Source organism: Penicillium verhagenii (genome assembly GCF_028828195.1).
Source record: "Penicillium verhagenii strain IBT 33310 chromosome Unknown utg000002l_segment0_segment0, whole genome shotgun sequence".
In the NCBI taxonomy this organism is placed as follows: domain Eukaryota; kingdom Fungi; phylum Ascomycota; class Eurotiomycetes; order Eurotiales; family Aspergillaceae; genus Penicillium; species Penicillium verhagenii.
This window is the reverse complement of record NW_026643166.1, coordinates 3,267,847-3,281,993: the sequence shown is the minus strand read 5'-3', so window position 1 is coordinate 3,281,993 and position 14,147 is coordinate 3,267,847. Positions and strand designations below refer to the sequence as shown.

The 14,147-nt window shown below is 49.5% G+C and overlaps 4 protein-coding genes across 4 annotated transcripts; 2 read left to right on the top strand and 2 right to left on the bottom strand.

Annotated features, from left to right (window-relative positions):
• Positions 1–97: 97 nt before the first annotated feature.
• N7466_001201 (uncharacterized protein) lies at positions 98–672 on the bottom strand (the record flags this gene model as incomplete). The annotated part of the gene is made up of 2 exons (XM_057160599.1): positions 98–545; positions 602–672. 2 exons carry the CDS (start codon positions 670–672, stop codon positions 98–100), a joined length of 519 nt encoding a protein of 172 aa, XP_057026847.1.
• Positions 673–2,753: 2,081 nt separating this feature from the next.
• N7466_001200 (uncharacterized protein) lies at positions 2,754–3,359 on the bottom strand (the record flags this gene model as incomplete). The annotated part of the gene is made up of 2 exons (XM_057160598.1): positions 2,754–3,248; positions 3,306–3,359. 2 exons carry the CDS (start codon positions 3,357–3,359, stop codon positions 2,754–2,756), a joined length of 549 nt encoding a protein of 182 aa, XP_057026846.1.
• A 1,052-nt stretch (positions 3,360–4,411) lies between these two features.
• On the top strand, positions 4,412–12,155 carry N7466_001199 (putative polyketide synthase; the record flags this gene model as incomplete). Its single annotated transcript, XM_057160597.1, has 3 exons — positions 4,412–4,905; positions 4,973–10,999; positions 11,054–12,155. The coding sequence occupies 3 exons, from the start codon at positions 4,412–4,414 to the stop codon at positions 12,153–12,155; spliced, it is 7,623 nt and encodes a 2,540-aa protein (XP_057026845.1).
• A 703-nt stretch (positions 12,156–12,858) lies between these two features.
• Positions 12,859–13,119, top strand: N7466_001198 (uncharacterized protein; the record flags this gene model as incomplete). The annotated part of the gene is made up of 1 exon (XM_057160596.1): positions 12,859–13,119. One exon carries the CDS (start codon positions 12,859–12,861, stop codon positions 13,117–13,119), a length of 261 nt encoding a protein of 86 aa, XP_057026844.1.
• Between the last annotated feature and the right edge of the window lie 1,028 nt (positions 13,120–14,147).

Sequence of the window (14,147 nt, the reverse complement as noted above, 5' to 3'; positions counted from 1 at the left end):
TACCCTGTTCTGAATGACATGGCCTGGGAATGAAAACAGTAGTTGCAACGATGTCCACTTCAATGACCATTCTGTGAAATTTCACGAGGGCTAACATCTAGGATACACTTTCCTTGTTCTCAAGCATATCCCAGGTAGGCTTTGGTTGCATTATATCTGCAGCAGATTCGTAGCGACCACCGGCAGTCTTCTCACCTACGTACTCCCTCGCAATTGCCTCGATTTTCTCCCAATCCAGCTCTGCGGTGCCAACACACTCCCCATCCTTCGCAATCTCGGCAAGCGCGCTCGCGATCCACGTGCGACACCTCCACTCTGGATTGCCCTGCACAACTGGGAGGTGTCGAAAAAGGTTAAGCAGACGCTCCTCGTCTTCAACCTTGGCAATGACAATGCGCGCTAAGAGGTTGTCGGTATTTCGGACATTCTTAATTTTAACCCCTTCATAAACCCAACCAAAAGGAGAGTTTTTGACATGACAATGCTTGCCTGGTACGACATCGTTGCGTTCCTCTTTAGGTCCGATCAGGAAAGCCCAGTGGTATCTTGAATGGTCAATACTTGTAGATAAATTACATTCATAAAGTTCTCGCTTGCTCACTTGCGTTCCTCATTATTTACTGTACCACTGGGGTACAGCGCGATGTACAACCGTTTCTTGTTAGACGGCATATTTCACGTCTTGCAACTGACTGGAGGACGGATGAAAAGAGAGAGAAAAAGATGATGGCGATGGATGGGTACTCAAGTGCTTGCCAGGGTTGAGTTAATCGACTTGCGTTCGAAAGTCTGGTTTAAATAATCAATTTACAACTTCCAAGGCTGGATCAGCGAGAGGTTCCTGAGACCAGATCTATGCTACTACCTATGTACCACATATATGTATGGTACCACGTACCCCTGGGACCTTTCTACCTTTGATATGCGGAAACAGAACAAGACACCTACGTGCCATGATTGAAGCGTCAGCATAAAAGTGAATTTATCATCTTCAAATGTTTGATTGGCCTGGAGATAGTGAAACTGTACATATTTATACGCCGCACTTTTGGGCGCTTCGATAGCTGAGCGCTTTATATCAGCGGGCGCCAGCTCATCTCAAGGCTGTGTTTCAGGCTTGAAAGTTGTAGCCAATGGGCACTGGACACATCCGCCGCAGTTCCGGTTCTAAGCCGAACAGGGAGATTCAAATGTTGTGACCTGAAAGACACCAGGGATTTTTCTAAAAAATCTCTAGGCGCCATAAAAATAAATAACTTAGTAAATTATCGCACCAAATCCATCGAGATGATGCAAAAATGCTTTCAAATATTAGAATAATTATTCAATATCGGAAGTCAGATCCTACGTTGCTTTGTAAGAAAGTCTCAGTAGAAATTCCTGTGCATGCGCTGTCTTCATATCGAATTTCAATCTAGTGGCCCATCTGAGATGTGAGGTCCATATAACAAGGCACACCAAGCAACGGGAACAATAATGAACACACCAGTCTACCATGGAGATGGAATCCAAGAGTGAAATACAGGACAGCGCTGATATACGAGCATAAGATTATTACTATACAACTCTCTACTAAGCACACTTCCAGGGAGGAATTCAACATCGAGGGGTGTTGTGAAGAAAGCTCAGTACAAGCAATACATGACTAGTATACTTTACCGGGTTGACCATCAGTGGTGGGTAGTGGATCCACCACGTTGGCAAGCACAAGCTGTGCCTTGCTTTGAACGCTGCTGATATGGAAATAACAAACCATCCCCGCCACCTGTTAAACCAAAGAGCCTGGTGATGCTGAATTTTTTCTGATCGAACGCTACGCAGTGAGTAGTTGACCTGAATGAGTGCAAATTTCCTCAAAAATCAAGGAAAAAAAGATGATCAGACTGGGGCTCGATCCCAGGACCTTATCGGTGTTAACGATACGTGATAACCAACTACACCATCCGACCAATTGATGAAAGAACGATATTTGTTTTGTAATATGAGGGATTTTTCAAATCTCGACACTTTGAGTTTGTGGATTTGCTTTTTCGGCTCGGCTAATCTACTTCAAATGTTTTTTATACCCATGGAAACTTGGATTGATCAATAAAAATATATTACCTCTATCTGCAACTTTGACCTTGCCCAATACCTGGGTGTACTTTAGCTGGGGTTCCAAATTTTAAAAATATCATACGTAGGTCGGTAGAAACTGTGTGTACACCGTAATATATTTCACAGAATATTCCTCGGAAGGTTGAAATCATCGCCTAGGCAAAAATCGAACATTTGAAGTGCGTTTGAACCTTGGAATCAATTGACATTGCTTGATGGATGTTTCAAAGACTATTGTAAGACCCTATAAACACTACCTATATCACATAGCTGTTTTCAAACAAATGTTCCTAATTTTCAGAAGTACATGTTCAATTGAGCCCTGGAACAATCAATCGGAGTTTCAATGTTATCTTATAAAAAAATTGGAATCTTCAACATTTGTTGCAACTGATTATGTATATGTACTACTCAATAGAGCGGATTCATGTTAAATCTCGCAGGATATATGAGTTTGAAGGAACCAGTCTTGGAAAGATTCCGCGACAAATTGAAAGTACCTACATAGGCATTTAAATGTTGAAATAATTCCAAAGTTGATCAAATCCCGCACGTCTTTATGTATCTAAAAAGTTTCCAACATTGAACATTGATTGAAGGCTGCACATGTGCACTTGAGAATACCAAGAAAGTTTTCCCAAGAGTCGGGTAGCAGTTTACGACTCATTTGGACCAGCCCAATCGTAGACCAATTGAATAATCTTTTCCTCCTCCCCTTTCCTTGCGATCGTTCGTCGAATGTATCTTCTTGTTCCATCAATAATTGTGAAGCCCCAGACCGTAATGCTTGTCCAGCCAACAGTCCGTACTTCGATCTCAATGACCTCGCCATCCCAGTCGGGCTCGCCGGACCCAGAGCGGTCCCGCAATGCAGCTTCGACGTCATTTGGTGCACTGAATCGCGACCGAACTGTCATGTTACCAAATATCAGGTGAGATTGGTCGCGAGGCTCCCAGTCAAGAACCCTGGCCTCCTCAACAACCTGGCCCATTGAGGTTTGGGATGAATCCACCCGGGAAACGCCAGTCTCCGCATCGATGGACTGTGTAAGAGTGACAGAGATGGAAGCTCTGGAAAGCATGCTTCGAACTATCCAGGGAACGCCCTGAAGCTCCATAAGCGGAGTGACATCGTCGGAAAGCTCCGAGTTCTAGTTCTCATGTCATTAGTGGAAATATTTATTTGAGGAGTCTCAATAGTGTCCTACCGAGTTCCATCTACCGCTCAGATTCCTGACGGTGATTTCGGACGGGGCGGCCATGGTGGAGGGTTAAGATTGAATGTAGGTATGAAGTCGGAGAAAAATCGTCAACGTGGACAGATTGGATAGGCAGAGGCTGGGAAGATAAATGAGAGCAGATAGAATGGAGATTTGAGCAAAATTACATGCTTTGATCTGGTAGGCCTTGTGTAAGTCATGGCGGACTTTACAGGGCGAAAAGGAGTATAGGAGTTGAATAATGTGGTGGCTGGCAAGAGTAGGTATAGCCCCCAAAGTGTCTTGAAAAAGGTGAAATCGAATGCTTTAGACTTAGTATGGATGGTAGGGAGCCAAAAATAGGGATTCTGCCCCCGGAGTTTCAAGTTTTAGCCTTCCTCATGCATGAGTAAGATTAAGATTAAGAAGATTAGTTGGAATGACGTTTAAATTCTTATTAATTAAATATTTCGATAATTGTTTTTCTTTTCTGCAGAGGAAGGCCTAGAGAAAAACATTAAAAGACGCCAATTGACACTAAGGCAGAGCTAGGCCCAAAGTGGCAGTTTATAATTAAGTCCGGAGTAAAATGACTAAGAATCTTCAGGCCCTTGAAACTCCTCTTCAGTCCTCTGCAGCCATCAGCTCCGACATGGCTCCGGCCCCCATCATCTTCCATTAATATCTCCCCAATCCGGTAATGGTCAGCATGAATTTCCAAGCTTCGGGATCCCACTGGGGTAAGTGGGGGCTATCCTTACGGTCTATCCCTGTGGGTTCTTGAGTATACCCGACCCAAAGGCCCCCACGCCGCAAGCTACAACCATGTGTGAGCGTCTCCACGTGTCGGCGCGCTTGTTCGAGGCTGATAGAGGTTGAGATGCTTTAAGTACCCCAAGTCAACCACTCCATTAATCTTCATACCAGCTCATTCTCTACTCTTCGCATCGCATCGCATTCAATTCGATTCAATACAATACCCTCTCGGCTCTCTTAATATAGAAAGTTCACCAGCCAAAAACGCATTAACAAGCGACTTTGATATTTACATCCATCCATTTGCCTTTTGATCTATTCAACTTTACCTTCTTACTCAACCGACCCCATCATCCAAAATGGCCTACGTGAACGAGCCTATTGCTGTCATTGGTAGCGGCTGCCGCTTCCCCGGTGGTTCTAACTCTCCTTCGAAACTTTGGGACTTGATGAAATCGCCGCGGGACGTCGCCAGCAAGATCGATCGCTTCAGTGCCGAGGGCTTTTACCACAAGGATGGCAGTCACCACGGTACCAGCAACGTACTGCACTCCTACCAAATCGAGGAGGACACTCGCGAGTTCGATGCCCAGTTCTTCTCCATCCCCGGTTCCGAGGCTGAGGGAATTGACCCGCAACAACGAATCCTCATGGAGGTGGTCTATGAGGCTCTCGAGGCCTCTGGCCACAAGATCGAAGAGCTGTCTGGCTCCTCAACCGGCATGTACGTCGGTGTCATGTGTAACGACTATGCGCATATTACCTACCACGACCTTGAATCCATCCCCAAGTACGCCGCGACAGGAACCGCCTCCTCCATTCTCTCCAACCGAGTGTCTTATTTCTTCAACTGGTAAGTGTTTCCAGAGAACCTCAATTAAATCGGCAAAATCGGCAGGTCAACTAATAATTCTTTGCAGGACTGGTCCTTCCATGACTATTGATACCGCTTGCTCCTCCAGTCTTATCGCCACACACCAAGCAGTTGAGCTGCTTCGAAAGGGCGAATCTAACCTGGCTGTCGCCGCTGGAGCTAATCTAATTTTTGGACCCACCAACTTCGTGGCTGAGAGCAACGTCAACATGCTTTCTCCCACTGGCCGCAGCCGCATGTGGGATAACAAGGCCGACGGATATGCCCGTGGTGAAGGTGTCGCCGCTGTTATTCTCAAGCGTCTGAGTGATGCCATTCGTGATGGCGACACTATCGACTGCGTTATTCGCGAGACCGGTGTTAACCAGGATGGCCGGACCACTGGTATCACTATGCCCAGCAGCGTTGCCCAGGCCGAACTGATCCGCCAGACATACGCCCGAGCTGGTCTCAACCCCCACACTGACCGCTGCCAGTACTTTGAGGCCCATGGTACAGGTACCAAGGCTGGAGATCCTCAAGAGGCTGGTGCAATTTACCGTGCTTTCTTTGAAGGCAACGAAAACCAGGACCCCAACGACAAGCTGTACGTTGGATCCATTAAAACAATCATTGGACACACCGAGGGAACTGCTGGTATTGCCGGTCTGCTTCGAGCCTCGCTCGGTATGAAGCATGGCTTCATCCCCCCTAACATGCTGTTCGAGGAGCTTAACCCTGATATCGAGCCTTACTACGGTCGCCTCGAGATCCTGAAGGCCGCTAAGCCCTGGCCCAAGCTGCCTGCTGGCGTTCCTCGTCGCGCTAGTGTTAACAGCTTCGGATTCGGTGGTGCCAATGCCCACGCCATCATTGAGTCTTACGAACCTGAGACTGCCATTCAGACTGTCACTCGTGGCTCTACTGCTGCAGTGCCCTTCCTGTTCTCGGCCAACTCCGAAAAGTCACTGGTTAGCCAGATTGAGACCTTCTTGTCTTACTCCGAGGATCTGGATGAGGAGACCACCAACCTCCGTGATCTGGCTTGGACCCTTTCGCGCCGATCTGCTTTCCCTATGCGTGCGCCCTTCTCGGCTCTTGACCTAGAGACCCTGCGCACCAAGCTGACTGCCGCCCTTGAGGCTAAGAAGACTGATGGAACTGCCCTTGGTGTCCGTCCGTCCCACAAGGCCAACACCATTCTGGGTATTTTCACTGGCCAGGGTGCACAGTGGCCCCGTATGGGCTACCAACTTGTCGAATCCTCTCCATTCGCCGCTTCCATTCTCAAGTCCCTGGATGAGTCCCTTCAATCTCTGCCCGAGCAGGACCGTCCCAGCTGGTCTCTGCAGGATGAGTTGGCCAAGTCTGCTGACGGCTCCCGTGTAATGGAAGGGACCTACTCGCAACCCCTATGCGCTGCCGTGCAGATCATTCTTGTCGAACTGCTCAAGCAGGCTGGTATCACATTTGATGTTGTTGTCGGCCACTCGAGTGGAGAGATTGGTGCTGCCTTCGCCGCAGGCTTCTTGACCGCTCGCGATGCCATCCGGATTGCCTTTTACCGTGGTCTGTTTGGTAAGCTTGCTGGTGCCCCCAACGGATCGACTGGTACCATGTTGGCTGTTGGTACTTCTATGGAAGATGCGGACGAATTGTGCAAGCTTTCTACTATGAAGCGATTTGGAAAGTTCAACGTTGCTGCAAGCAATTCTTCCTCCAGTGTTACCATGTCTGGTGATTTGTCGGCAATTGAGCGAGCCAAATTCATCTTTGAGGACGAGAGCAAGTTCGTTCGCTCTCTCAAAGTCGATACCGCATACCACTCGCACCACATGATTCCCTGCTCTGACCCATACATGGATGCTATGTCTCGCGTCAAGGTCGCCATCCAGGAGCCCAACCCTAACTGCAAGTGGTACTCCTCGGTCCTTGGCGGTGATCTCGTCACCAGCGATATGAACGAGCAGCTTGCTGGCTCCTACTGGAAGGATAACTTGCTACAGCCCGTTCTGTTCTCACAGGCTCTTGAGAGCGCCCTCGAGAAGAATGGTGCCCCCGCTATGGCTCTTGAAGTCGGTCCTCACCCGGCCCTGAAGGGTCCGGCCAGCATGGTAATTGAAGAGGCCCTGAGTACTACAATCCCTTACTTCGGTGTTCTAGGTCGCAAGTCAAACGATGTCGAAGCCTTCACTGACGCTGTCGGTGCTGTCTGGGCTAATGTTGGTGGCGCGGATGTGGCCTTTGGACCCCTCGACGCCGCATTTGCAAGCAACGATTCTGCTGACAAGCCTGAATTCTTGCGCACCATGCCCGGCTACACCTGGGACCACAGTCAAACCTTCTGGGCTGAGTCCCGTGTCTCGAAGTCAATGCGTATGCGTCAGCATGGCCACCACGAGCTGCTGGGTGTTCGCATGGACAGCGGAGAGAACGAGATGCGCTGGCGCAACTTCCTCAAGCCAACCGAGATCACCTGGACCCGTGGTCACTCTATTCAGGGCCAGACCATCTTCCCCGGTGCTGGCTTTGCTTCCATGGCTATCGAGGCCGCCAAGGAATATGTCAATGACCTCGGTGAAACCATGGATCTTGTGGAGCTTGAGAACCTGAGAATCCACTGGGCTCTGGGTTTCCTGGATGAGACCATCGGTTCCGAGATCACTGTGACTATTTGCAACATTCAGCGGGATGAGTCTGCTGACATGATCAACTGTGACTTCGTGTGCAGCGCTTGTCCGACTAAGGACGCGGCTTTGACGACCATCTCCACTGCTCATCTTAAGCTGACCCTTGGATACGGCTCCGCTGATACTCTTCCTTCGCGCCCACCTCCCAATGAGGCTGACAAGATGACTGATCTTGACCCCGATGTCTTCTACGACTCTTTGGCCAAGCTTGGCTACAACTATGCTGACATGTTCAAGACTATCACCAGCCTGAACCGCAGAAAGTTGGCATCTACCGGTGTTCTTCACACTGCTACCGAAGAGGACTACAAGACTAACCTTATTGTTCACCCGGCTCCTCTCGATGTTGCCTTCCAGGGCCTATTTGCCGCTATTGGTTCCCCAGGTGATGGTCAGCTTTGGACTTTGATGGTTCCTACCATCATCCGTTCTATCAAGGTGAACCCCTTCACATGCAACCAGACTGGCTGCCTCGATAAGGATTTGTCCTTCGAAGCCAATGTGCAGGTTGAGCGTTCTAACCAGCAAGTCGGTGGCGATATTGATCTATATGACGATGCTGGCAACGCAATGATCCAGATTGAAGGCTTGCAGGTTACTCCTGTTACCCAGATCACAGCTCGTGATGATGCCCAGAAGTTCTCGGATACCCACTGGGGCAACGAGAAGGCTGATGCCACCCGCGCCTATACCGAGTTCTGGAATTCCGAGTCTGAGAAGGCAAGCTGGGAGGAGTCCCATTTCGTTGAGCGGACTTGCTTCTACTACATGAAGCAGCTGCATGATGCCATCAAGCCTGAGGAGATTGAGGGTCTCGAAGTTCAGGCCAAAAAGTACCTCACCTGGGTCGCTTCAGTTGTCGAGAAGGTGTCTGCTGGATCACACCCCACCATCAAGAAGGAGTGGCTGAACGATACCTACGAGAAGCTGGAAGGCCCCATGTCTGAGTTCGCCCAAGAGAATGAGGAGCTTCTCCACCTGATGACACTTGGAGATCAGCTCATCCCCTTCATCCGGGGAGAGGTTTCTCTTGTGGAGCTCTTCGACGACTTCGAGGTCATTGACCGAATCTACCAGACCGGATATGGAATGCCCCAGTTCCACAGCTTCTTTGGTGATTTGGTTGAGCAGCTCACCTTCAAGGCCCGCCAAATGGATATCCTTGAGGTTGGTGCCGGCTCTGGATCAGCCACCGAGGCCATCATGAGCCGCATTGACTACCACTATGGCTCTTACACCTACACCGATGTCTCTGCCTCTTTCTTCCCCGAAGCCCAGGAGCTCTTCAAGGACCAAGAAGGAAAGATTGTATTCCGTACTTTGGACATGGAAGAAGATGTTGTCGAGCAGGGCTTCTCCGAGCGCAGCTACGACCTTATTGTAGCCTCGAACGTTCTCCACGTCTCCAAGAACATTGAAGAGACATTGAAGAACCTTCGCAAGCTTCTCAAGCCAGCTGGTCACATTGTCCTGCTTGAGGTCACTGATCTCGATCACGTGCGCTCTTCATTCTATGCTGGCTCTAAGCCCGGCTGGTGGGCGGCCGAGGATGGCAGAGAGCCCCAGCCCTTGCTCCCCCAGAGCGGTTGGAACGCTCTTTTGAAGAAGACAGGATTCTCTGGTATTGAGACCGCTACTCCCGAGACTCACATGTTCACTGTACCCTACAGTGTGATGTTGAGTCAGGCCGTTGACTCTCAAATCCAACTCCTCCGTGAGCCCCTCAGCCCGGAGAACAGGGACTCTATCAAGCTGCCCAAGCTTTTGGTTATTGCTGGCCAGACCGAGGCCACGGCTAAGATACAGGATGAAGTTCTCGCAATTCTCGAACCTTTTAACTCGGAGGTTGAGATCGTTGCCCGAATTGAGGACTTGACCGAGAGCCACTTCGGAGCTAAGCAGCTCGTTCTTAACTTGATGGAACTCGACACCAACCTGTTTGGGCCCCTCACTGCTGAGCGCTGGAGTGCTCTTCAGACCCTGACTGAGAACTCTCAGAACATTCTCTGGTTGACTCACGGCGTGGGCGCTGAAAACCCTTACGCTAACATGATTGTTGGTACATCCCGCGCCTTGGTTCACGAGAAGCCGGACCTGAAGATCCAGGTCATTGACTTTGCCGACGGCGAGACCATCGACACAAAGCTGATTGCTAGCGAGCTAGTGAAGCTGCACATTGCTGCTGTCTGGCGAACTTGGTCTCAGCCTTATGTCACTACCTGGGTGCTGGAGCGCGAGATTCGCTTCGTGGGTGGAAAGGCCACCGTCCCTCGTGTTGGACCTTGCAAGCCTCTGGATGCTCGGTACAACGCATCCCGCCGCAAGATCTACGAGGAGGTTGACCTCAAGAGCGCGGTCGTTGCTGTTAGCTCTAAGAATGGTGTCTGCGATGTGAAGCAAGTGCGCAAGCCATTCTGGGCTGTTACCGAGCCGGGACTCATTGAAGTTGAGGTTTCTCGTTCGACCTTGGCACCCCTCGCAATCCCCTCGCTTGGATCTCTCCACTTGGTTGTTGGTCAGATTGTTGGCACTGAACAGACCGTTCTTGCATTCTCCGAGACACTGGAATCCAAGATCGCCTTGCCCCAAGATCTGACTCTTTCCGTTGATGTCTCATTGGACCAGGCCCAGGAGCTGCTCGTCTCCGTTGCCAGCTACCTGCTGGGTGACTACCTCCTTTCACAATCTGCTAAGGGCAAGTCTGTTATGGTTCACGAACCTACACCTGCACTGGCAGCCGCTCTCAAGGATCTAGCTCAAGAGCGCAGCACCGCCCTTAGCCTGACCACATCTTCCCCATCTGAAGAGCTGCAGTACATCCACCCTCGGGCCCACCGCCGCACTATTGTGGCTGCATTCCCCGCCAAGCTGTCCACTTATGTCAACTTCCCCAGTGCTCACGATTCTTCCAAGTCGGGCGAGCACATCGAGAAGTACCTGCCATCTTATGTCAAGCGGGTGTCCCCCAACGACTTCCTGGGTGAGCAGGCTTACCTGCAGCAACAGGCTAAGCCCGAGGCCGCCATTGAGCTACTTCAAAAGGGCCAGGCCTTCTTTGAGGCTCACTCCGATCTCGAAACCACTGAGCGCGTGCAGCAAGTCAGCCTGGAAGAGGCTCCTGGCTTCGAGCGTGACCAGGCTAACGCCACTCTTGAGGTGCTTAACTTTGCTGACCAGTCCGTTGCCTTTGGTGCTCTTTGCCCCCCTGAGGATGACGTTGAGTTCCGCTCCGACAAGACCTACTGGCTTGCCGGTCTCACTGGAGAGCTTGGTCTTTCGCTCACCCGCTGGATGGTTGAGCGTGGTGCCCGCTACATTGTTCTCACTTCTCGCAACCCCAAGGTCAGCGATAAGTGGATCGATTCGGTGCAATCCACTGGTGCCGTTGTCAAGTGCCTTCCTATGTAAGTCAAACCATCTTCATTACTTATCATCTTCTTAACTAACAATTTCCCCAGGGATATCACCAACGCTGAATCGGTCATGAAGACCTATGCCCACATCACTTCAGAGTTCCCTCCAATTGCTGGTGTCTGTAACGGTGCCATGGTGCTGAATGATGGTGTTCTTGCCAACCAGTCCTTCGAGGACTTTAACGCCACCCTGACTCCCAAGGTTAAGGGCACTCAGTTCCTTGACTCCCTCTTCCAGAAGAATGACCTCGACTTCTTCATCATTTTCTCTTCGCTCTCCTTCGTCACCGGAAACATTGGCCAGTCCAGCTACGCCGCTGCCAACTCCTTCATGGTTAGCGTTGCTGAGGGTCGTCGCAAGAAGGGCCTTGCCGGTTCCGTCATGAACTTGGCCGGTATCTTCGGTATTGGATACATCACTCGCCGTGATGTCAAGCTCCTTGACCACCTTGCCAAAATGGGTTACGAGAACATCTCCGAGTGGGACTACCTCCAGTTCTTCGCCGAGGCCGTCAAGGCTGGTAAGCCCGAGACTAGTGCCCAGTACCCGACCTGGGAGATCCACTCTGCCATTCGGCCTGTCGACTCCGATGCCAAGAACCCCCCTCCTTGGTTGGAGGTCCCCCGTTTCTCCTGGTACCGCCGTGTGCGCGCCAGCGCTTCCCAGGAAGGTGAGGGTGGCGCAACCTCAGTTCGCGATCAGCTCAAGGACCAGACTACGATGGAAGGAGTCAACAAGGCTCTCATGGCTGGCTTCGTGGCTGTCTTGTACAAGCTTCTTGGTATGCGCCCGGAGGATGGTGTCATCTCTCCCAGCACCCCACTGATTGAGCTCGGTATCGATTCTCTGGTTGCTGTTGACATGCGAGTCTGGTTCTCGCGCGAGCTGGACCTCGACTTGCCAGTCTTGAAGTTGCTCGGTGGTGCTACTGTTGAGGACATGGTTGAGGATGCTGTCTCCAGACTGTCACCTGACCTGATTCCTAATGTTCAGGAGGCCCAAGCTTCTGCGGAAGGTGCCGAGGGCGCTGAGGCTGAGGCTAAGGCCGAGGATTCGGAATCCCAGAGCAGTGGTGAAATTGCTACTTCCACTGAGACCACACCTCCTGCAAGTGAGGCTGGTATTAATGACACAAAGACCCAATAGATAGATTCATAGACTGCTTTGATTATATGTGCATATGCGTTCAAATGTTTGAAGTTACGATATAATTGAATACAAACTGCTTTTGCTCTCTCAACCTGTGTTCCTTCCTAATAAAACGGTGGACAAGTTCGCATGATCTTGAAGACACCTGTTATCAGTAAGTTTCTCGACGTAACTACTAGTCCTTTTTCTCTCATTAACCTTTTCCTTTTTGAGTATCTTAAACCTTGAACATGAATCAAATTGGTCTAGTAATTTTTCTGCAAGGTTGGGTCAAGCCTGAATGGTCGCCGCTTGGAACAACTTGACTTAAGTTGGCGACCTTGAAACTTTCCAGAATTCAGGAGACAGATCGAGAAATAAACAAGACTAATACAAACTCCGCACTCTCAGGTGGGAATAGTTCCCTGGAGGTATAGAAGCTCGTTTGGGTTTCGGAATCAGAGGCTATAAGTTAGTACTTTTCCCTCCTTCTCTTTCTTCTCTTTCTTCTTCCTCTTCCTGCCCTTTACCTGCTTTCCACCTGGTCTTCCACCTCACAGTATTCAACCTTGGAAACTCTCACTTCTCTTGCATTTAATTGCTCTCACTTTTAACCTCTTCTTACCACTTCTCACTTCTCACTTGTCACTTGTCACTCTTCTCACTCTTCGCTCTCTCGCCTTCTCAAATCTCACATACTCAGGCGGAGATTACGGAGATGATGTCTTCTCCCAATGTTTCTTCGCCCGAAAAGGCGTACCTTGGTAGTCATCAATCCAAGTTTCTCGAAGACTTGGAGGCTCAATACTCCAATCTAAACGAAGAGTGTCTTGTGTCGAAAGAGCCGGCGCATAAGAAGCCACCAAAGCCGAGAAAAGGAAGCTCAAGCCGTGCTAAGTGGATTGCCCTTGGATTCTTGTGCATCATCGCTGTCACAGTCCTTGCGCTGTGTGGGGCTGGTTTGATTCACGATTCACGGTGACCTGTTCACTGCCTTGGAAAATGTGATTGCGGGTATTGGCTCCCTTGTTATGTTTTGCTTGGTCCTTAGAGGCTTATTGGGACTGTGGGTTACGGTCTGTGCCTCAAGCAAATGTACATAACATATTAGCATGTAATATACATATGCTGCTTGATAAGAATCGACTGAGATTTAAAAAAGCTACTATGAATAGAGATATAATATAGGTATTATAATCGTTCCTTGAATTTTGGGCATTGGATATGGCATAGCCGCTGCCTTTCTTTGACTATGATATAACGACTAGTCAATCTTAGGCATCGACATAATTTTTAATCAATTGATATTTCCATTTTTCTCCAGTACTGAGGGATAGAGCTGTTTCTTAATTAAGTCTAGTACACTGCTTCCGAGTCTTTATCGGGGTATATCCAATTTTGGACGGCGGCGTACTAGGATTTGGACTTTAAACATTCTCAAATACGTACACCTACTACTTCATTTTTCTTCGTAATGTGTTTTTTTATTCTTTTCGTTCACCCCTAGCGTTCGTACGACTCCTTTTACTCGCCCACACACTACGTTACATACCACTTTCTAACATCATGGGAAGCTTCACTCACAGAGTTGATGTTTATTGGAGTTACTCTAGCCAAGATTGGATGATAAAATTTGAAGGAGAGTATGTGGATTGCTCTTATTGCACCAAAACGCTGATTGCTGAGCACGCACTGCGTGAAGCACTTCAACGCGAGGAAATGCTACAACACAAGATCCTGGCTCTCCACAAGGCCGCAGCTATTGAGCCCAATAGCAAAGTCCAGCTTGCAAAAGTACAAAGCCAACTGGACGAAAATCGGGTCCAATGTTACCATAACCAACAAGCACTTTATCAGACAGAAACTGCGCACTCTCCTCTTGTACAGCGTCACTATGATAAATTGAGGACTGACAAGGACTGGTATATGCGTGAAGAAATGGTCCGAGACTGTGCAGAAAGAGGTGGCTGCTGCAGTCGAGGCTGTGGGTGCTGCGCTCGAAGAGCTCTA